The sequence below is a fragment of the Barbus barbus genome (genome assembly GCF_936440315.1).
Source record: "Barbus barbus genome assembly, chromosome: 29".
NCBI classification, from domain to species: Eukaryota; Metazoa; Chordata; class Actinopteri; order Cypriniformes; family Cyprinidae; genus Barbus; species Barbus barbus.
Window position 1 is genome coordinate 7012289 of NC_136757.1, and position 24542 is coordinate 7036830.

A 24542-nucleotide genomic window follows, 5' to 3' on the forward strand; every position below is an offset into this window, starting at 1 on the left:
AAAGTAGTATGTGATGATAGTATGGAGTAGATAGTGAAAAACATTTCAAACTACAGTGTCACGTGATTTTAATGAAGTATGCAGTTAAACACTGCATACTGCCTACTAGGTAGTGATAAACTTTTCAAACTGTATTGCGCTACACTGTAAAGCTTGCAGTGATAGTACAGACTGTACACTGCCTATTGTTTCTCAAAAAGGTTTACATTAGGTAGTAAGCATTTCAAACTGCAATATGCTACATTACTGACACATGCAGTAGGCTGTAGTGTCACAAGTCCTTACTGCAGTGAGCAGGTTGTGCATACCGTATACTGCCTACTGATTGTTTTTGAACATTTGTCAAAGAGTTTGCAGCAAGTAATAATAAATGTTTGAAGTGTACTAAAGTGAACAGTATGTGAACTGGGAAAGTCGTGGCCTAATGGTTAGAGAGCTGGACTTGTAATCCAAAGGTTGCGGGTTCGAGTCTCCGGCCGGCAGGAATTGTAGGTGGGGGGGAGTGAATGTCCAGCGCTCTCTCCACCCTCAATACCACGACTGAGGTGCCCTTGAGCAAGGCACCGAACCCCCAACTGCTCCCCGGGCGCCGCAGCATAAATGGCTGCCCACTGCTCCGGGTGTGTGTTCACGGTGTGTGTGTTTTTTAGTCCAATTTTGAATAATTTCTTTTTGTAGTCAGGGTTGCCAGGTCTGTTTAATAAAACAAGCCCAATTGCTACTCAAAACTAGCCCAATCATAGCCAAAATGAGGTCATTAGTGTTCCAGGGCAAATTGGCAAACAAAATTGCGTTCTGGGGGGCAAGGGTTTCGCTTTAACCTGCGGACTGAAAAAAAACAACAAAAAAAACGACATGCGGCAACAGTATAAAAGTAGCTCAATTCCACGGGAAGACTGGGGACTTGGCAACACTGTGGCTGTGTTCGAAATGGCACACTTGCTTACTGCCCAGTACACAGTGCATACTACCTACTATTTTTTAAAGAATAGTGTGTGAAACAGTATACAATAAGCAACAAATGTTTCAGAGTAGTATGCTTAATTGTCACATGACAAACACAAACATTAATTCAACACAGCATGAACAATATGCAATAACATATTGAGTGTAAATTATCATAAATTTAATTTGATGAATGCCACATTATTGGGACAAAAACCTACCTACAGCTAAGCACACTGTATTATTAATGAGGCATTTAATGTCCACTTTTCAAATATTTACTTAATTTTTTATTGAAAATAAATGCCTTTCTGGTCTGGTATGTGATGGGAAAAGGAGTTGCACGAGTTTGACAAAAGGCAGGACCGAACTCGGATCGCTCGCATCAACAGCACACGTCTCACGTCTTTTACTCTCTGTGCCACTGATTCTACAGAAATACACGTGTCTTTTGCAGTGCTGTTTATGGCAGCCAGTAAATGTAAATGGCCTCTGACAACAAATTAGTCTATTTGTCTTTAGAGTAAATACACATTTTAGAGCTGCTTGACAGTGGAATTGAATTCTGTTTGCTTAATTGAAATATTAAGTTTATTTATACATTTTATTATGTATTATATTACTGCAATATTAATATTATTATGTAATATCTTTGAAACAATGTATAAAGCGCTATAGAGATAAAGGTGACGTCATTTGACTTGATCGGAAAAGTGCCGTAGAGATTAAAGTACAATTTATGTCCTACTAATGATATTATTTTTAGATGCACAATGATAGTTTGTAGTTTACATGTATATGTACAGTACAGTAGGAGTTGTATGATAGTATGCCATTCGGAACACAGCTTCTGTACTGATTTCAGTGTACTTGAGTTATATTTAGCAGATTCTGGCAAATATAGTAGGTAATTCGGGTATTTCATGCATACAGTAAATTTGCATACTATGTGCAGCATAAATACTGCATGCTGCAGAAATAGTAAGAGTAGTATGATAGTATGGCATTTCGAACACAGCCTGCGTGTTAATTTGTCACACTGGAAATCGGTCAAGTCACATTGCATTGTGGAACTGCAAATACAATACTGTAAATTTCAATCTAACCTAGCATGCCATCCAGTTATTCTATACATAAAAACTTTAAATGAATTGATTTACTGAACCCAGGAAAACACAGAAACAACTTTAAAATATAGACAAACATCTCCCGTTAGATGGCTAAAGACTGAAAGCTAATCAAAACTCTTGTGACACTCCAATATAATTACACTGTATCATCCAATCAAATCCACTTCCACACCACTAATTCATCATTAATGAACACATAACATCAGAGCGCTGCAGTTTGACTTCTTTATTAAGATACAGACACGCAGGTATCGCTCACTGCATGTCACACACTGTACAAATGAGAGCTCAAACACTGTTTGGGGCCATTCATTAAATCCGAGAGCTAAATTTCCATGCTTTCGCCTTGGGAACGTGTTGGGTGCGATTAAACGTGTTGTGGCGGTTATGAAATCTCTGGCTTGTCATGGTGGGGTGATTAAATTTCAGAGCTGAACAATCTCTGCTCAAAGATCAGACAGATTTCTCAGTGTGAAGGGATGGAGATGACATATGTGAGTCCGTTTGGTAAGAAAGTGTCTGAAAGGTGCACAAACACACATGCAATGGAGAGAGAGAGAGACACACAGAGAAAGAGAGAGATTATATAGTGACTCCAAATCTGACATGTAATAGAAATTTTGAATAATGTATTGGCTCCTTGAGCATGCAATCATAATAAGGACTGAAACTTCAAGCTTCAAAAAAGGATGCAAAAGCACCATAACAATAGTTCATCTGATTTATTTAAAGTCTTCTCATATAATAGATTGAAATGTGAAGTCATTATTCAGTAATAATCATCCCTGCCAGTTTGATTAACCTATAAACACTGCCATTTCTGTTGTGTATGAGAAACATTAAACGGGCCAGTAGTGGAACAAAACCACGTCTGGAGCCCTGTAGATTGAATTAAAGCCATTATTCAATGATAATCTTCCTCTCCAATGAGCTGTTAACCATTGTGATTTGTGAATAAATCATTGGGATGGGTATAGAGTGGTGGAACTATGATGTCACTTTGTAGGCGAAAACCTGGAAGCGAGTTAGCATTTTAGCATTTCCGGTTCCATCGTCCCAGAGTCAATGGGTTTTTTGAATGGGATTTTGGTTAAATCGCTTAAATAAGGTCCGTGGTTCACACAGGCTCAAGATACTTTCACGTTGTATTCTACGACATAAAACACACCAGTTACACCACACTCGTGATTTTTTTTAAACTGTTATGTTTCTTAAAAAAGACGGTTGCTAACAAGTTGCTAAATGGGACTACAGGCGCTGTCGGAGACATTCAACGTCATCACGCCGAACAGTTTATCAATTTACAGTATTTTCCAGTCGTAGTATAATTTTGAATACAATTAATTTTAGAATAACCAACGAATAGTTTCTCGCATTTTATATTGTTGTTCGGCAATGTTTTTTTTGTGCTTTGCCCCGAAATGCGACATGTCTTCGGAGGGAAGATGATCGTTTTATTGCTTACTGATGCGGAGACTCTGGGTTCGTACCATAAGGTAAACTCTTATTACGATTAATCCATGTAAACACCACATTTACCGGCTTTACTTGGTGAAAGTGAAACTTTAATGATGCATAGTGCTTAAAGCCACGTTAAAATGAAATGTTTACGACCACATGAAGCTGTTAGAAAGCGTATAGATTGACGATTTCCTAGAAGCAAGGATCAAATAACATTTTGTGTACCCACCCTAACAAAATGATCGCTCAAATGTGGTGCTTTGTTCACTAAAATAAGTTTAATCTTACCATATCCAAAAACTTGCGCACTCTGCTGTTATTTAAAAGATTAAATACGCGGGGATACTTATTTTGAAATGTACAGAAATAAGTGGTTTTAAATGTCCTTTAGTTAAGATTATTTCATTTATTCACTGTACTATGTATTACTAATGACTCATTTCAGTTTGGCTCTAGTTTTGTATTTATTCCAGTTTATATGAAAAGGTTCATGTAGCGTGGATTAAAACTCATATACAGAGTAAATCTTTTTCACTGAACGTTAAAAATAAGTTTGAGAAAGTTGTCGGTATCGTGGTGGTGGTGACTTTGAAGGCGAGTGACCGTGGAGCAGTAGTTCGTTTATAGCCTAAGTTTAGCCTTTAAGTTATCTTGATGAAACGAGTAAGTTTCATGAACTATGATTGAACACAGAGCTTATTTTTTGTGATAATCCAAAAGCCACTGGAAAAATCCTATTGGCTTTTTGTCGAGGGAACCAGTTTCATGCTAACAGCCGATCCGCCTACAAAGTGACGTCATAGTTCCCCCACTCTATTGTGAACTGGATCAAACAATTCATTGAAAACATCTGACAAAAAAAAAAAAAAAAAAAAACTTTTTGTTAAAGAACCAGGCAATTGCTACTTTTCTCATATGAACTCATGATCTTCAGTGAATAACATTCAGTCAGTTTTCCCACACAAAGCTATCATACATCTTCAGAAGGCTTGAAATATAGTGCATAAATCATATGAAATATGATACTTTTGTCATTTTCAGTAATTCACTGTTTGTGTATCAAAGAAGATAGGAAGTTGCAATGACATGAGTGTGAGTAAACGATAACAAAACTGTCATACTGGAGTGAAGCATTCGTTTAGTTATCATAATTCAAGATATGTCAGTGAGAGAAAGAACAAAATAGAAAAGAGAGCAAAAGGCTGGATATGTAAGGTTATGCCAGCAGTCATTATCACAGAGTACAGGCTTTAGTCTACCCTACTGTGAAAGAAATACCACCAATAATTCTTTGCTTTCTTTTCAAGTGTCCTCTTCCATTAAGCAGTCACTGATATTTTTACACATGGCTATGAATATATCAATTTTCAGTAAAAAAAAAGAAAAGAAAACTAACATTTTCTTTCTTGCTACAAAGGAATCCGCTATTGTTCAGCAGAAAGGGAGAAAAAAATTCATAGAAAATTCAACGAAGAAAGAGAGATAATCACATGCAGGGACTGTATGACAATGATTTTAAAATATTGGTTTCTATTATGAACAAATGCTGCAATATGCTTCCAGGCAGGGCCCAAAATTACCACGTCACTGGCAATGGTGAAATAATTGAGAAAACTTACCAACCACAGATATTTCATACTGGCCATGAAACTGAATTTTGCATTGATAAAAAAAAATTGTCATCACGACAATGACATTTTTTCTTGCATATCAGTGAAAAAGTGCAGGATGGCATGTCATTTGCAGCATCATACGCAAGATGAGTCAGTCTGAAATGCTCCGTCACAAAACACATCAATACAAATCGTGATTTTGTTCCTATATTGCATCTGGGTGGCTCAAAAAATAAATAAGAAAAATCCACACGTCGCCATATGGAGCTCTGTGGAAAAAATACTAATAGATATTCCAGGTATACAGTTCATGGTGAATTTGCCATAAATAAAAGTTTCCTTTTGTAGATGTTTTGATGTAAATCATTCACGTCACTTCAGTGGGCATCAGACTGTTATTCTTACAACTCAAACTCAATTAGCATCTAGAGTTAAAGGTGCAATAGGTGATTGTCTTCAGAAACATTTTTTGTTATTCTGGTTGCAAGTCTCTACACATCCTGATAGCAATCATTAAGTTAAGTGGTCTAAATGTATTTATTTGTATTTATATATTTTGTGGAAGGTCTAGGACCAAGAATTGTTCGTCAAATCCAAATTTTATAAATATTTTGCATGTCTCGCGCTTAGTTAACACCTGAATCAGACAACCAGCTCGTTAGAAGAGCGCTACGTGCATGAACTGTGTTCCGATTGACATGCTCCCTACAGTCTGTTAAGTTTAAAACATGCGCTGAAACATCTGTTGTTGAAAGTTCATTTCAAGTTTAAAAGTCAACATGCAGTGCGAGTATTTTATGAGAGTAGGAACTGTTTAGAGATAACAGTGTGCAATTCTGAATATGAATATCAGTCGCTTCATATATCCGCCTTTTACAGGATAAAGAAATTACAGTAAGAGGTGATTGTGATCAAAGTGAACATAATGGTCCTGCAGAATATTACTCTTACCTGTTGCTGTACACGGAGTTTGTGTTTTTATTCGTCTGTATTATCATTATTATTTTAATTTTTAATAGAGATTTAAACTATTCTCACTATATACAATGCTTAACAAATTTATTAAAGCAAATTTATGTAAGGTTTTTAACAAATTATGTAAGGTTTGAGCCACAGCTGCTCTAAACTAATAATATTGGTGATTACCAAAATCATGTTTTAGCTTTCTATATTGGTTAGTCCTCCAATATGCGTAAGCTCTTTAGTAACAGTAGTAGGCTATTTATAATGCTATAATATAATTATTGCTGTAACAACGACATTTTTAGATTTAAACCATTTTTGACAGATTCCTAAAATATTTGTGTTTTCTCTTTATGACAGGTGGTGTAATAAATTGTTAAGCACTGTATGTTTTCATAGTTTGAAGGACATTGGGCAGAATGTGGAATAGTGTGTTTTTTGTCAATAAAATTAAAAAAACTAATTCATCCGATTAATTGAAAGAATAATCGGCCAACTAATCGATTATCAAAATAATCGTTAGTTGCAGCCCTAAATTAAATTAATAATTACAAGATGGATAGTTATGATAGTGGGTGCTGATTGGTTAAAACAGCCATACAAAACACACAATATATTAACAGCTACTGATAATAAATGAATCAAAAATGTTAAAATTTTTTCATATTCATTTGATTAAGTACTTTTATAATAGCAATACAGTACTTAATTTCCTCCTATCCTGCATTAATAATATCACATCTGAAGGGTTTACATGCATGCCACTGCTGTGCCTAACAAAGGACTTGAGCCCATTTGAGCAGGAAGTTTATTTAGCACGGGTTTTTACATGACTTGACCACATATGTGAAGTAAGTATGGGGAATCCCCACTGACCCAATGTGCACAGCTATCGACTTACAATATCAACCACAAGTCAAAAACAAACTGCAGTGGATATATTAGGCTTCAGGCAAGTGTAAGTGGTTTGTTTAGTGGTCAGGGGTGTTACACAACATTCTGGCACTGCGCTAAACTTGGCACTACTGCTCTTTTTGCGCCCGTGAGGCGAGTGGGCAGTTTTTAATGCCCAGTCTTAATATCTGTAGGTAGTGGCATCCACCGTGCATAGGCTTCAAACACACACACATTGGTGAAAATGATATCATCCTCTTGGCTCAGTTAGCATTAGAGATAGACACATATCTGCTGATGCCGATGTTCTTCTACGGTAAATGGTCGTTATAAAGCATATGCGTATCTTTTTTGTGTCAAAACACTTTACAGTGTTATATACAGAGACAACAAGCCATTTGCAGTATGATTTTTTTAAAATGATAAATACAGTGGAGATTACAAAACACTGAGTGGCCCAACTCTGACACTGACAAGTGTAGGGTGAGACTAATTAAGGTGAATCTCATTAACACTGTCAAGAAATGTCATGGTTACACTTCAAATCAATGGCCACGTACACACTGCAGCTGAATTCGGTTGTCAGTTCACCTACTCCTTAATCCTTAAGTGTGCTGTACACATATAATTCACTAAAATACAGAAGTGACAACCGCATTCGAAAACCGCATTAACTCCCGAAAAATACAGGTAGTGACAACTGCATTTACAGAAATTCTATATCAGTGTGTACGGAACTGAACAACTAGTTGTTAATGGCGTATTTAAACACGCTTCAGAAATGTGTCTTCATCTGTATGAGAGATGCAAGAATATAACAGTAAAAGAAGAAATAACCTTAGCACATTTTGACCCGGGGCTAGTTGCGCTCACGAGCCCTGCAGTAAAGTGTAAGTGTTGCCAGATCTTCACAGTAAAAAAAACAACAAACAAGGACAAGCACAAAAAAAACCCACTAAAACACCCAAATGCTTGATGTTTTATAACACCAAAAAATTATATATCTCATATCCGCAACAGACTACTTTATTAACTCCATAAAATGCCAAGCTTTATGAGCTAAGACCAAACAACATGCCTAAAAGCGCTTGTAAATATGAGGACATGGCAACACTGCAAGACAGCGCTCTCTAAAGCAGCTTCCCGAGCATAAACACAACACAGCACGTCTATCAGCGGTAGTTTAGTTAAAATCGACGTACAAAAAGAGTCTTTAGCCAAAAAATGGCAGATACCAAATGGCTTAATTCTTAAGACGCCAAAAATGTTGCTATGGTTAAAAATGCGAGAGTGACAGCAGTTCCGTACAAACATGGAACGATAATTTATGGGGCTCGCTCCCACATTTAAATCCGGTTGTCACTCCTGAAACATGCAGTTTGTACATGACCAATGAGAAATAGTCTGCACGAAGAAAATTAAGCGTGCTTCAAAGCCTTAGTGATCTACTGTAAATTGAGAAAATATCATTCTGATTAGTATAATGTGAATGTTTATTAAATTATTACTATACTGCATATTAAACAGTAAAGTACATCTGTAAATAGTAATTTAGTATGTTTTTAATGCAATTTTTTGCACTTCAATAATGAGACTGAGCTGTATACGCAAAAATCTGATTCGTATCGAATTGGCGTTTTGTCCAGATGTATCCGGCGTTTTGGGAGCGTGAAATCGCTATTTTTTCAAAACTGGGTCCCAGAGTGGACAAATCTGAAATCGGCACCCTTGTGTTTTCGTGTGTACAGCCAATCCGTATATTTTGTGAAACGATGATGTCATCAGCTCACGTCTCGACCCTAGTCAGACACTCTATGTCACGTAATGGCAACAACAACATGAACAAACACTGAGCGATTGTCTTTATTAACAAACATTAACACAGATTAATAAATGTATTGTTCTATGTTCATTTGTATACAGCGCACAAGGTTTACATAGTCCAAGTCCTCTTCTCCGTTTTTAGTGCATCTCTGTGGCAGAATTACAGCGCCACATACTGGTCTGGCATGTATACTACATCGTTTTGTGTCGGTTTCGTGGGTTCGTGTGTACGCAGATATTTCTTGAGACGAGGGAAAAAAAAAAAGATTGGATAGGGAAAGATCTGACTTCGTGTGGATGTAGCCTGAGAGTAACATATAAGACTCATTGGCCTGTTCAACCAATAGCAAAAGTTAAGAATCAGCATTATTCAGTATCACTGATATACTATTATAGTTTTTGTTAATATTTAGAGTGCAATTTTTTATATACAGGTCCTTCTCAAAAAATTAGCATATTGTGATAAAGTTCATTATTTTCTGTAATGTACTGATAAACATTAGACTTTCATATATTTTAGATTCATTACAACACAACTGAAGTAGTTCAAGCCTTTTATTGTTTTAATATTGATGATTTTGGCATACAGCTCATGAAAACCCAAAATTCCTATCTCAAAAAATGAGCATATCATGAAAAGGTTCTCTAAACGAGCTATTAACCTAATCATCTGAATCAACTAATTAACTCTAAACACCTGCAAAAGATTCCTGAGGCTTTTAAAAACTCCCAGCCTGGTTCATTACTCAAAACCGCAATCATGGGTAAGACTGCCGACCTGACTGCTGTCCAGAAGGCCATCATTGACACCCTCAAGCAAGAGGGTAAGACACAGAAAGACATTTCTGAACGAATAGGCTGTTCCCAGAGTGCTGTATCAAGGCACCTCAGTGGGAAGTCTGTGGGAAGGAAAAAGTGTGGCAGAAAACGCAGCACAACGAGAAGAGGTGACCGGACCCTGAGGAAGATTGTGGAGAAGGACCGATTCCAGACCTTGGGGGACCTGCGGAAGCAGTGGACTGAGTCTGGAGTAGAAACATCCAGAGCCACCGTGTACAGGCGTGTGCAGGAAATGGGCTACAGGTGCCGCATTCCCCAGGTCAAGCCACTTTTGAACCAGAAACAGCGGCAGAAGGGCCTGACCTGGGCTACAGAGAAGCAGCACTGGACTGTTGCTCAGTGGTCCAAAGTACTTTTTTCGGATGAAAGCAAATTTTGCATGTCATTCGGAAATCAAGGTGCCAGAGTCTGGAGGAAGACTGGGGAGAGGGAAATGCCAAAATGCCTGAAGTCCAGTGTCAAGTACCCACAGTCAGTGATGGTCTGGGCTGCCATGTCAGCAATTTTGTCTTTACTGTTCTAATACTTTTGGAGGGCACTGTATATCTATATCTATATTTTTCAACTATCGGCATCGGCCGATAAGTTTTTCTGTTTGGCCGATGTGTTCGAGGCAGGACTTTTATTTTGACTGCGCTGAGAACGGCAGCACCTTAGCACACAACGCTCACATTCTCCCTCTTCATTTTTTGCTGTCACAGTTTAACAGTTCTTTCTAATATGGATAGAAGTCTGTCTAATAATCAGATAGAATGTTAAACAAAGGAATTAAAAGGTATACAAAAAAGTATTATAACAATTGATTTTATATTATTAATAACAGAAAACAAACATAATACTGTCTCGTTTACCATCAGTATTCAGCAAATATGCATTTATACCATTTAAACAGATCTTTAAATGTCTAATAAACATTTAATTTCACAAACCTTGCAGACTTAGTTGGATCCAGCTGTGAGATCTGATAAAGTGAGCATTTGTATCCTGTATGATCGTGTGTTCTCTGAGTGACGGTCGGTTCGTGCGAATAGAATAATGACAGGAGGAGAGCTCAGCTTCACTGGAGACGTGCGATCGACAAATTTTAAACAAAGGATTCACTGTGTGCTGTACATAAAATGAGTGTTACCTTGGCTTTAGTCAAAAAAATATATGATTCCCAATGCACATAAACTTCCCAGGTTATGGAGTGACCTGTTGGTTACAGAGTTTACTTCTTTATTTGTGAAAAATACTGTAATAGGATTACAGTATCAAGAAGTTGTCATCTAAAGTACAAGTATGATTATTTTACACATTTATCATTTTCAAATTATTTCAAATTTCTTAAATATTAATTAGAATAAATAAAAATTATATATATATCGGCTTTATACCCTGCTCTCTAAGATATCGTTTCAGCTGTCAAAAAAAAATTTAAAATTAGTTTGACCACTACACTTCACAGATTTGGTAGAATCTGTAAAATAGACAGAAGAAAAGTTCGAACTATGTAGTAATTAATACATTTAAAAAAAAGGTTTTAAAATCTGTTTATTGTAGTCCTTCAGAAAAATGTGCTGAGTCTGTGAATTTCACCAAAATATGTTAGTACAATAGGGTTGCAAACTCATCATAGGGTAAAGAGATGCAACCCTTGGGAAGAAAAACTCAACTATACTTTAAAATATTTGTAAAAAAAAAAATCTCTACTTCAGTTGTCTCAGGCATTTTATTTCAACAGCACAGAAACTATTCACTGTGTGGTGTGTGTATTAAGTGTATGTGTGTTTGCGCACCTTGTGTGTCCTGCTGTAGGCATACAGGTGGGCCAGACGATAGAGACTCTTGTAGTGTTGCGGGTAGCGACTCAGACACAGGAAGAGAGACCTCACACACACATCCACTAGTGTTTTCCTCTGCTCTCTCTGTCCCGGCGGCAGACACTTAGGCAGCTCTATCACCTCCAGCGGAGGAGGTGGATCTGGCCTGCGCTTGCCCTCACTGGAGGAGCTGGTCTGGGGGTGAGGTCTGTGTGGTTGGGCGGTGTGCAGCGGATGAGGTGGAGCTTGGGTCATTGTGTCTGTGATAGGAGTTTTGGGGATGGAGGCCTCAGGGGACGCGATGGATAAGGTGGTGTCCGAAGACTCTTGTGTGACTGAAGATTCTTGAGAGAGTGTGGCGGAGCTAATATCCATGTTCTTGTCCTCCAAGGGGCCTGTGGGATTTCAAGAGGGCAGAGGTGACCACCAGCTGCAGATATTGATTGTAAAAAGCAGCAGAATAGAACGTTTTGTGTTCTTGGCAAGACAGGTATAGGCTGAATTTCATGAAAACTGTCAAGTTTCTTTTTCCACTTCACTTCCTGTCAAACCTATACTCTGTCCTGTCTAAATAAAGGCATAAAATGCTGAACATAAATCTTAAAAAAAAAAAACGTTTTGCCAGACATGTCCTAAGAAATTATTATCTAGGAAAATCCTAAGAAATTATATTATTATATATATAATTATACACAGTGGTGGCCAAAATTATTTCTATCTTTTGCTGTAGTGTGTCAGTTGGAAATATCCAAACATTCATTTTTCCATTAACTGAACCGTGGCAACGTCTCCAAGATGCTTCAAAAAACCTACCTGCAAAGCTACAGTATTGTTAAAAGTTTTAGGCACTTGTGTAAGAATGCTGTAACATAAGGATGCTGTCAAAAAATACCATTAATATATTTTATTTATCAAATAACTTCTATTAACTAAATTAAATCAACATTTGGTGTGAGCAACCTTTGCGTTTAAAGCAGCTTTTGCCCCCGGTTTTTCAGGTAGCTTTGCAGATGGGTTTCTAGAAGCATCTTGGAGACGTTGCCACAGTTCTTCTGGATTCTGGATATTTTCTACTGACAAACTACAACAAAAGATAGAAATAACTGACGTAAAACCATTTTTAGCTGGCGAAAATACTAGTAATCTAATAATTTTGGTCACCACTTCAATTTTTTGAAATTGCGACATTTTCAAGACAATTAAGATCATTTTACAGTAATTTATTTTTTATCATGAAACAAAAATGCAACAAAAAAAGTTCTGTACAAACACAGATTTTTTTTTTTTTTTTTAAGTCTCTTATGCTCACCCTACCTGAATGAATTTGATCCCAAATACAGAAAAAAATAATAATTTGCCTTTAAAAAACCTGTTTTCTCTTTGAATATATTTTCAAATATAATTCATTCCTGTGAATTTTCAGCATTATTACTCCAGTCTTCACAGCATCCTTTAGCTCAATATCTTTGTGGAAACAGTGATATATTTTTCTGTGATGTTAGTGTATTATCATAAAAAAGAACCATGTAAAATACTAAATGTTAAATATTAATACTAAATGCCACATATTAAATATTAAATCAATTCGACAACGTAATGAGACTTTGCATTATGTACGTGTTTAGAAGAACTGGGATCAGTACCTGCGTCCTCTATTGCGGCCGATTTCTCTTTTCCAGTGGCATTTGATTCTTCCGGAAAAATACTACACTTCCCAGGATCGACCTTGTGGCTACTGTCCTGTGAGCTGGTGGCGTCCATGAAGACATCCTGCAAGGAGCTGGAGTCTGACAAGCCAGCAACGCTGTCCTGACTTTGCTCTGATTTAGGGAAAAAGTATACCACACAATTACACTCATTCAACAAGACCTTCCTCCTCTGTCCTTTGTAAATATTCATATAATTAAAAAGGCCCTTTATTCAGATTGTTTCAGATTCACCCAAATTGCACAATCCACAAATCAACAGAGATCCCAAGATGAATTGTGTAAAATCCTCCAATGAACACAAGGCTGGAAAAATTTGCTGGATTGACAGATTTACAAATGGCAGCTATACCTGAAGAGCAGGCAGGCTTATATTGGGACAAGGTTTTGGATTTTAACAGAGAAAGGAAAATTAGGATTCTGTACCTGACAGCATTTACTATCATTCAAATTAAAGGAATAGTAATAGAGTGCTGCAAGAATGAGTCATAAAACCCAGAAACCAGTTGAATGGGTAATTGGATTTTTTTGAATGGGTTTTTGGTTAAATGCATGAAATAAGGTCTGTGTTTAACACAAGCTCAAGAAACGTCCATGTTTTTTCTATGCCATAAAATGCATCGGTAACTCGTGATCATCAAGCATTAAACAGCATATAAATCAACACTGGCTTATGTTACAGAATTAAATGACATCCCAGGCAGTGGTTTACGCCTGTGCAAATGAAGTGATCAACTCCATCTATGTTATGATTTTTGTTCTGAATCTGATCCGGATGTAGTCTTTGACAAAAATTCCATTTTCTTAGCTTTGCTGGTGAGGAAAGAGGTAAATGAATAAAAGCATTTGGAAGCTAACTTTAATTTTTAACTTCTGGAAATTGTATTTAGTATAAGTTCTTTAAATAGCTTATTTTCTACAATAATCCAAAGCACAGCTCCTAAACTGAAAAATCTTATTTGGATTTGTGGAAAGAACCAGGGTGATGCTAACTTCTGGGTTGGCATTAACAAAAAATACATCGCTGCAGCACTCAATTGAACACCAACATGAAAATTCTGTCATTATTTACTCACCCTCACACTCATCCAAACCCATATGCTCTTAACTTTCTATTGCAGAATACAAAATGTTGTTGTAATGTTTTGCTTCTACCTGCTTGAAATTCAATGAGGACAAACACTTTCAAAAAGGGGGAAAAAAGCACAAAAAAGTAGTCTATGACTTATATTCCAAGTCGTATGATGCTATTAATGTGCAGAAAAGACTTAAATTTAAGTCGTTATTCACTGTTAATATTTCCTTTCACAGTAATTCTCATATTTAATTTGTACTTTTGCTTATTCAAACAGCTGCATGGGCTTTCTCCTTTCTCCGTCATATAGGTTTGGAGGGAAATTAAGGTGAGTAATTAATGAAAGAAGAACTATTCCTTTAACGGGTACAGTGGTTTTGATCCAGGTCAGAGGTTACAGGGCAAGACCGCAGGGTGCACATTTCAATGCCGTGTTGAACCAGCCTGCTCCTGAGGTAGAGCAAAGCGCTTGAAAATGTTGTGCTTCTCAGCAAGCCCAGAAAATAAAGTTAATGTAATTCCTCTTGTGCTGCCCGCAAACAAGCATAAAAAAGCCCCTGAGCATGCTGGGAGTGTCAGCATTTGGCACAGAGGGTAGAAATTCATTAGCACACACCATCCCCTCCGTGACACAACAGAGTGCGGTGGCAACACCCCCCTCCCCTCCTCCACAGAACGCCAACGATCCCGCACACTCAGCGTGAGGGGGAAAAATGGAGCTGTGTCAGCGCAAAATTGCAGCCTCCTGCAGAGCGCATTAGCAGCCCATTAGTTGGTCTGCTAAAGTTTTCAACAGGAGCTCAAGAGCATGTTAAAGACACAATGAAGGTCTAGACGGGACCCGGTTATGTGCTGGGAAGTGCTGGACAGGAAAAAATGACAGGCATTTCAGTGCAGAAAAGATTAATCTGATTGAGGGGGAAAATCACCAATAGAGTAAGAGTGTTGTCATATTAATTGCACAGAAGAAAGGGACATGTGTTTTGAAAAGGACTAGTGTTACTGCATAATAATCTCTGATGTGACCCACAGTAAATATTAAAATGGCGTTGGGGTCACTTTCCTCAAAAGCAGAGTTATAAATACTGGAGAGAATCAGAAAAATGACCAATGATAGAGTTCAACAGTCACTAAACTAAACAAATTCTAAATCTTCATTAAATCTTCACAGATTTTAAAAGCAATAAGAAACATTTTCTTTGCAATGCAGTCTTGCACATAAATTAATGTTTAAATGCACATTCTTAGTGAAATTCAACAAAAATGGCATATTTTGGCAGGTGCTACATAATGCTACACATTAGCAAAATTTGGTTAGAGAAAAATGAGGTTAATAGTTTACCGACGTATGCTGGAGAGTTTACACAGAAACCAAATTGCTTACTGTTGGTCAACGCAGCAAATCTGCACGATCTTGTTGAATCGGTTGCAAAATCTGCTCGGGGAAATCATTTACCATCATACAAAATTCCCATTCCCATGGATTCCAATTGAAATGACTGGATTTTGCCACTTTTTGTGTTAAATTTTTGGACATTTCCAACAACCCTAAAACATCACATAATGCAATGTGTAATGCAACAAGCAGGTAAAACACCTGTACAAGACCGATTGAGATTTTAAACAATGGAGAAGTGCTAATTAAAGTTACAGTTTCAGTGAAAGATTTCATGCCAAAACTATTTTGGCCAAAAATGATTTTTTTTTTTTTTTTGCCATTTTGGATGAGTATGTTTTTGGTCGCTAAAATTTTGGTGCATCACTGATATCAATTGGCCCTTCGCTGGGAGTTTAACTGACAGGCGATCTGACCAATCATAACACTGAATCTCCCATTTTGTCCAACAAACAAACCAGACAGGAGAGTAGATTTATGTCAGTGGCCTTGAACTTGAAAAGTAATGTCTATTGACATCTTTCTGTGGTTGAAACAAGATACCTTCTGATGTTCATTCATGTTTATTTCATGCTATAACTAATAAAGAGGAAGAGATGATCAGTTCACGTGCCGCGTGAACTGAGGCCTTACAGCGATCTGTCACGACACACTAAAGAGCTGAGACTTTGTTTTATACCTAAAGTAACCTGCTCTGTCTTGTCTGTCAGCGTGTTGTCAGTTTCCGCGATGCATTTTTCACTGCATAAGAACATAATGTGAATGTGAGAGCGGCATGGCATGTCGGATGTAGCCACGATAACTAAGGGGGTCTTTGCAAAGGGTCAATTGTTTCAAATAAACCCACCCCTTGGTCTTTCACATTTACACTTTTAAACAGCTTTCAATCTCTTTCAGTCAAAGTGGATGATTTACGTTGGCCAGAATAAATGACAAAATAAACCAGACAGTTGATAGTCTTATAACCAGTCTTTTAGTGAAGTACTTTTGATGCTTCTAATAAAATGTTGCAATGGGGTTTATCCCTAAGATGTCTGGTTAGCTTGAAGGCTTAAAATTCAGTATTAAACAATTTCCTGAATTTCCAAAAGGGAAAATGGAAACCAAGCCCTCTGTAAAACTTAATGCATAGTCACTGTTGAGCCCTATGGTGCTCAGGGTGCTTTACCATTGGAGTTCGTTGGGAAACTAAAGCCCTGCTTTTGAGGAATGATAGGCAAGCCAGCAGTTTGGGCGGTTGTGCGAGGAAGGGCGTCTGTACCATACATGGATCCTGGCCGCAAAGCAGAGAGACACAGGCAGTAGTCATGGTCATGTGAGAAGTCAGCTATATAGTCAGTTCAGAACATGTTTCATAATCTGGAAAGTCATTCAGTTGTATATTTTGGGTACCACTGTAGCATAAATAGAGGAGATCTTTCATTTTCTGTTGTGATGAGAAATGGGCAGCTTTTAGAAGTTATTAGAGTGAATCTCACAAAAACCTAGCCATGTTTTGGGGGAAATTGTACTTAATTGTGTTGGAAATGATGCCTCAAAGCATCATCTTCTTCATTCAGAATATCTTTTCTTTTGATTTTGAGGTGAAATAAGACCTGCATGTGTTTTCATGGCATTCACCCATTATGGCCCCAATATACTTGAAGCAAAATCCAAGACTGAAGTGGTATGACAGAATTTCGAACTAAATTTCATTTTGAGTTCATTTTGAGAAATCAGGAGCTCTGCCTTCACTGACATGCAGCTGTCCAATTATTGTCTATTTTTTTTTACTGAAAGGAAAACAAGCAGCACATATTTATATATTCATCTAAATGAAAGAAGAAGAAAAAAGAACTTCACTGCGAGTATATCGGGGCCTTTAAAATGAACAATCATACGATAAGAGAGTGAATTCATCAAGTCTAGAATTCTTGTAACAGCTGATTACTCATCCACACACCAACACACTCAAACTCATCCACACACCAACATTTGCAGAAAAAGCAGTTGAAATTTCCCAGTCTTTACCGAACCACATTATTCAGAACAACCCACAAGAACAATCTCCCTTGCACATGTGAGCCACAGCAGACACATTGGTCAGATGTCAGTTTGCACACAAGAGCAGTGAGGAGTGCATTGTGGGAATCAGGGTGCTGACCCATCATGCATCCATTAAGAAGCAGCAGGTGGGAAGCAGGTCAGAGGCAGGCAGAGAGGGAGCAGGCAGGAGGCAGCAGGGGACAGGGAGACTAAAGCAGGCCATGGGAACGACTGAGGAATATGGGCAACATGTCACAATGTTCACCTTTATATAAAAAAAAATAAAAATCACACTTCAAATCTGCAGCAAGCCCTTGTGAAGGTTTCAGTGAGGCAATGAGATGAAGCCAGCCACAAAAAATAAATAATTAAACAAATACAATATGAATATCAGAGCTGCACAACATATTAATAATATATTATTTTATGGGAAATGTTATTCACAGATAACTGGAAAAATTTAAATAATTATCAATACAGAAAGAGAAAAAAACAGCCAATAAAAACAGCACACCTCTTAGGGGTCACTCACACAGGAACTGTGCTCTAGCGGGGGTTTTCAGCAACTTACGTCATGAGTGCTCAAATTTAAAATAAAAATGAAAAAAAGCATCCATTACAATTGCATTCCATTAGCAAGCTATATGCTGTTCTTCACAGATAACTGGGAAAATATAAAATTATTATTGATACAGAGAGTGTAAACAGCCAATAAATAAATAAATAAAAACAAACAAGAAACAGCACACCTCTTAGGGGTTACTGACACATGAAGTGTGTTCTTGCAATGTTTCGCTCTTTTTTCAGCATCTTACGTCATGAGTGCTCAAGTTAAAAATGTTAAAGAATCCATTTCATCTCCATATTCATCTTTCAAATGAATCAAATATGTTATTCTACTATTCTAGTAACTATTCTTCCTACTCTATACGACATATCTATATGATTTTTATGATGTTATAACAGATTATAATAATATTTCATAAATTGTGAAACACAAATAATTTTATCTGCAATTAAAAAGGAGCAGTTAAGAGTTGGTCATACTATATGGAATGTAAAGTTTCAAAGCAAACTATTTAGTTTCAATTGCCTGTTTTCATATAATTAGCTCTTTTATATATTTTTTATATAATTAGCTCTTAAATGAAAAGAGGTAAACTACTAAAAGTAAAGTTGTCATATCTCTAAAAACAAGCAAATATAATTTTTTTTTATTTAATGGCAGTGGGATTTTTTACCTCTGTTCTGTAATACATGTTAAGTTTCTTGTGATTTAAAGTGATATGAAATTTTACTGGTCATTTGTTTTTATTTTTGTTGCGTCATGATTAATAATCCTGCTTATAGCAAAATCTCAAATGGTCCAAAATCAATATCTGATTAGCTGTATATTACAATTGAACAATTCCTCATTGGCTTGTGTGATACTTGGCATTAAATAAAAGGGGAAATATGGAACATGAAAATACTACAATGTAGCAAATACTATCTAAATAGTATCGGTTCAGGCACCGTTTAGGCACTGGCACCATTTTAAAAGTATCGATTTGGCACCAGTACCATAAAAAACCCAAACGATACCAACCCTAGAAATAATATCATGTTTGCCTCATTCTGTGGAAGAAGCCACATCATCTCACAGAAGGATTTTAATTCAAACACTCTACTGATGTTATGCAGTGAGTTTGGAGTAAAACATAATAATAATTAATATTAATTCATTACATTTATATAGCGCTTTTCTGGGTACTCAAAGCCCTTTACATAGAAGGGGGGAACCTCCTCAACCACCACCAGTGTGCAGCATCCACCTGAATGATGCGATGGCGGCCATATTGCGTCAGAACGCCCACCACACACCAGCTTATTGGTGGAGAGGAGGAGGAGTGAAGAAGCCAATCAGCATATGGAGATGATTAGGAGGCCATGATGGACAGAGGTCAAAGGGTGAATTTTGGCCAGGATGCTGGGTTTCACCCCTACTCTTTTTCTAAGGACATCTTGGGATTTTTAATGACCACAGAGAGTCAGGACCTCGGTTTAACGTCTCACCCGTGTTATTAAATGTTGTCTTTTGGACAAGAGGTTCATAAATGCTTCTCATGTTTGGAAAGATGTTTGACGCGTGTTGCTTTTTCAAATGAACGTTATAAGCACCTCAATGATATACTACTCAAGCATTGCTACTGATCACAGAGCCATACCTCAGTGACAAGCTGTGCATAACAGCTTTTGCGATTTCATAATTGCTCTAAACCGAACAATTTAAAGGTGCAGTAAGAGATCTCGGAAAATGCTAACTTTAGCCTGATAGCACTGAAAGTGAATGTCCCACCCTCCCTGTGATCACCGTCCAAAGCCACGCACATACGCTCAAAGAGCAGAATACCAGACAACATTAATTTACTACAATAGGCTACATCAACGGTTTCATCATTTACAGTCCTCGCGCCCTCCCTGCTATGCACATTTCGTATATCTTATCACATCACCAGATATTCCGCCATGATTCGAGCGTATATTTTCCATACAAAGGGCATTAAAGTATGCGACACGTGAATTTAACTGTATTTATTTACAGAGGTATATTATGTCACGCTTCTCTAGTAAGTTTTTGTCTCTATCTGCACAGCGTGCGTGAACGCGCCGATGACGTATCCTGTCTGCGCGAACAGGGTGCGCAGAGGTATGCAAATACATACGTTGACAGGCAGGTAGGAAAGCCAATTAAAACACTCGGACCGAGCATTTTGATTTGACGAACATTTCTTGGTCCTACACCTTCCACAGAATATATAAATACAGATAAATACATTTAGACCATTTAACTTAATGACTGCTATCAGGATGTGAAGAATCTTTCAACCAGAATAACAAAAAATGTTTCTGAAGACAATCACCTATTGCACCTTCAATCACGATTTTGTTTCGGTTTCCATAAATTGTGCAGCTCTAGTAGCAAAAAGTCAAAATGAGAAATACTCACAGGTTTTACCGTAAAAAACGCATTATGAAATATTCTACACATATTTGATTTATATAGCTACATCATATGTAGGCTACATCTCAAAAGCATTGTCCATTTACAGCCATGCAAGCCACATTTAGCACTGATGAATACAACAAGAGCTGAGCAGATTAGCCCCTGACAATCCACCTAAAGACAGAAGTGACTAAATCTAAGAACTGTATTTCACTAAATGAGCACACCAAGCTGAAATTGACTTCAGAAACTAGGTCAACGCCACCATCTGACACAGTTTCAAAAATACTGACTCCATTTCATCAAAACAGGCCACAGGCAATATTTAATCAAGAGTCCTATGCAATGCCCCCTTTCAAACTACTACAAAAAACTAACATCTCAAACTCAAATATTCAAACTATGTGAATTTGAAATGAGATAACAGTTTATTTTCACATTAGTATATAGTAGTTTTGTGATACTGTACCTCTCAAAAGCATGGCTAAACCTGAAAACTGATAAAATCTAACACAGTATAGAAATGCTAAAAGCTGACAAAGAGCATTATGACATTTTAAACATTAAGAGACCAAATTTAGCTTGTTTGATATTATAAAAAAAAACAGATTTAAAATTAACATTTTATAAATTGTTGTATTTGAAAAAGTCACCTTGAATAAAAGCATCTGCTAAACACATAAATGTAAATGTACTGGTACTATGTATAATCAATATTCAATAAACATGTCACAAAATGATCGATATAGGGTTGTTTTGCTGGAAACCTGTGCTGTGTGTTGAAATAATGAAAATAATGAAATATTACATTCAAATATGAAGTGGACATCTTTTTTTGTTATTGCAACCCTTGCCAAAATAAATGAATGATAAAAGTCACTAGGGCTGTGCAAATAATCGAATGCGTCAGTAAAGCCGGTTCTGTGATTAGTAGTAAATCTCCATCACCTGCTTTCAGATGGAGCGGCATTTACTAAACAGAGCCGTAGTTCACTGACAAGTTACACAATATCGCATTCATAATCGCAGGCGATACATAGCCGATAAGTCTACAATTTAAGCAATTTAAGTCTACAAAAATATCAAGTTGTCTTACTAAGTTGAATTAATGAGACAAAGTCAATTTGCATTAACACAGAGTATTGTGAAACTTTAAGCCATCATGACATCCAAAAATGTATGTATAGACTACTACTCCCATAAGGCCAAAAGGAACTGCATTGCTCAGAAGCTTCTACCACACCATTGCTACACCTCTGACCCAATTGTTTTAAAATGTAATAAATGGCCAACCATGATGAAATTTAGGTTCCCTAAAGCACAAGATCAGCACCAGTTTTAGCTAGCATCTGCTGCCTTAAATTGTTGATACAACCAATCAAATAAAAATAGATAAAAACATGATTTACCGGGTGAACAACTGTGAAACACATTCATAATTAGAGCAGGAATGGCAGGCGCAAATAAAACAGCAGAAAACACAAAATGATGATGGACTGGGTGCGTAAGCAATTCAGCAGCGTAAACAACAAAAAATGAACGTAAACCATTCTGACTGAAAATCTGATTTCATTACCTGAAAGCTAGAAATGACAAAGTGGAACGGAAACAAAGCGAATAAAGAATAAAAAAAAAAAACCCACTGAGACACTGTTAGCAATGTTGCCCATTTTCCCATGATCCTCTATGGCCTGGTGCAGATGGTAAGAGGAGGGGTGGGAGGAGATGTTATTGTACACCAGAGCCCATAATTCAATTTCATAGTGTTGAATAACCTTCGTCATCCTCATTCCCCCGTGCATGAGTGAGTGAGTTATACTCTGGCCCTTGTACTGTACCGTCCTGCTGCTGCTGCGGCTGCTGCTGCAGGAGCTCCTGCCCCTGCCTGTGCCTCTGCTGCAGTTTGATGTAATCGTGGTCGACCGGAGTGACCACATACAGGGGAGAACTCGCACCTGCTGCACCGTCGCCAGGCAAAGAAGTTGTTGGAGCCACCACAGATGTGACAGATGAGGTGGCCAACGCTGCCGGACAGGTACTCACACCAACCGAGGAGCGCGAGTCCTCGTCGTTAATGGATGGAAGCTTTTCCCTGTTGTGGAAAAAAAACACAGAAAGATTCTATAAAATGCAGGGTTGTCTTAAAAATTATCTTAAACGTTTTTGGTATACAGCTGTAATCCATTAAAATCTTAGAAGTCTATGTTTTACGATCTTAAGCCCTCCAGGCCTAAAGCTTAAAGGGTTAGTTCACCCAAAAATGAAAATTAGCCTGTTTTTCACAAAAACGCATGGATTTGCTACAGGAGGCCTTTATTTGCGCCCCGGAGCCGTGTGAGGCACGTTTTATTATAGATGTGCGTGCTTTATTTGACGACTTGTGGACTGTTGGAGGAAAAAAAAAAAACACCTACTGCAATGATAACACTTGGAAGAGCCAGGACAATTTTTAATATAACTCCGATTGGATTCATCTGAAAGAAGAAAGTCATATACACCGAGGATGCCTCAAGGGTGAGTAAAACATTTTGGGTGAACTAACCCTTTAAGGCTACGTTTCTGACCCTTGAAAACAGACTTTTGAAAACGCTGCCATGGATGCCCACATTCTCCCTGCGTATCCTTGACGACCGTGTAAACAACAACATCATGCTCATTGTTGTACCTATAGATATGTATGGGTAGATTCCCCTTTTAACCGCTCCAAGCGTGCAGACGCGTCCGCCATCTAAAAAATAGTGAATCTAGTTATACATATCTATGGTTGTACTTGCATGAATGGTCATGTGACATGCAAATTCGGTTGTGTAGTGTAGATGGAGATAGTTTCTGAAACGCAATGAAAACGCCAGTGGAGACGAGGATCATTTTAATTTTAAAATGCCATTTTAAAAGGAAAACACAGTAGTGTAAACCGGGCCTAAAAGGTTTGTGGTCATACTTACTTGTCGATGCTGGTTTTGGGAGCGGTCTTCTCCTCTCCGCGTGCAAAGGGTCCGACAGCAGCTTCAGCAAGCATGTTGAAGAACAGCTCATAATCTAGTAGCTTCATCTGCTGCTCAGCTTGTTCACCATCATCTTCCTCATTCTCCAGCAACTTCAGAATGGTGGCGCTCAGGCGGAAAAACAGCTAGTCAGCCGGAAGTAAGAGAAGAGATACATTTCAGAATTCAAACACAACTTGTGTTTAATTGACATTTTGTCATAGTATAGGAGTACTTGCAAAACACTACCATTTAAAAGTTTGGGGTCAGTGATGTTTTGTTTTTAAGAAAACTTTTATTCAGCAAGTTTGTATTAAATTGATCACAATAAAGATTTGTACATTGTTACACATTTCTATTTTAAATAAACACTGTTCTTTTGAACGTTCTATTCATCAAAGAATCCTGAAAAAAAAATCAAATTCCACAAAAACATTATGCAGCACAATTGTTTTCAACATTACTAATAAATAGAAATGTTTCTTGAGCAGCAAATCAGCATATTAGAATGATTTCAGGATTATGTGACACTGAAGATTGGAGTAATGATTCAGTTTTGATCACAGGAATAAATTACAATAGAAAACATAAACAGAACATTCAAATATTTCCAATTGTAATAATATTTGACTATATTACTTTATTTCTGATCAAATAAATGCAACCTCGGTGAGCAAAAAACACAAAACTTTTGAACAGTACTGCACAAATGAGCACTATTTCACTACATACCTCTAAGGCCTCCATTGCGAGGTCAGGCGGGTTGTGGTAGTGGATTTTGCGTGGGTATCTGGCTGCTTCTTCATGCAGGTAGTGTGCAGACTGGAGAGAGATGACACAAGGGCTGTAATGAGATGCGTGTCTGACTGTTGGGCGGTCAGCAGCCACTTTCACACAT

The 24542-nt window shown here is 37.5% G+C and overlaps 1 protein-coding gene across 1 annotated transcript in view; it reads right to left on the minus strand.

Moving 5' to 3' along the window:
- The window catches only part of LOC306849860 (calcineurin-binding protein cabin-1-like), a 107827-nt gene that overhangs the window by 52831 nt on the left and 30454 nt on the right, over positions 1-24542 (minus strand). Inside the window, exons 25-30 of the mRNA XM_079385226.1 lie at positions 24377-24466; positions 23606-23790; positions 22499-22752; positions 16911-16976; positions 13116-13292; positions 11449-11867 (exon numbers count right to left, since the gene is read on the minus strand). Of these exons, the coding sequence (XP_079241352.1) occupies positions 11449-11867; positions 13116-13292; positions 16911-16976; positions 22499-22752; positions 23606-23790; positions 24377-24466 (1191 nt within the window). The remainder of the gene's footprint in view (positions 1-11448; positions 11868-13115; positions 13293-16910; positions 16977-22498; positions 22753-23605; positions 23791-24376; positions 24467-24542) is intronic.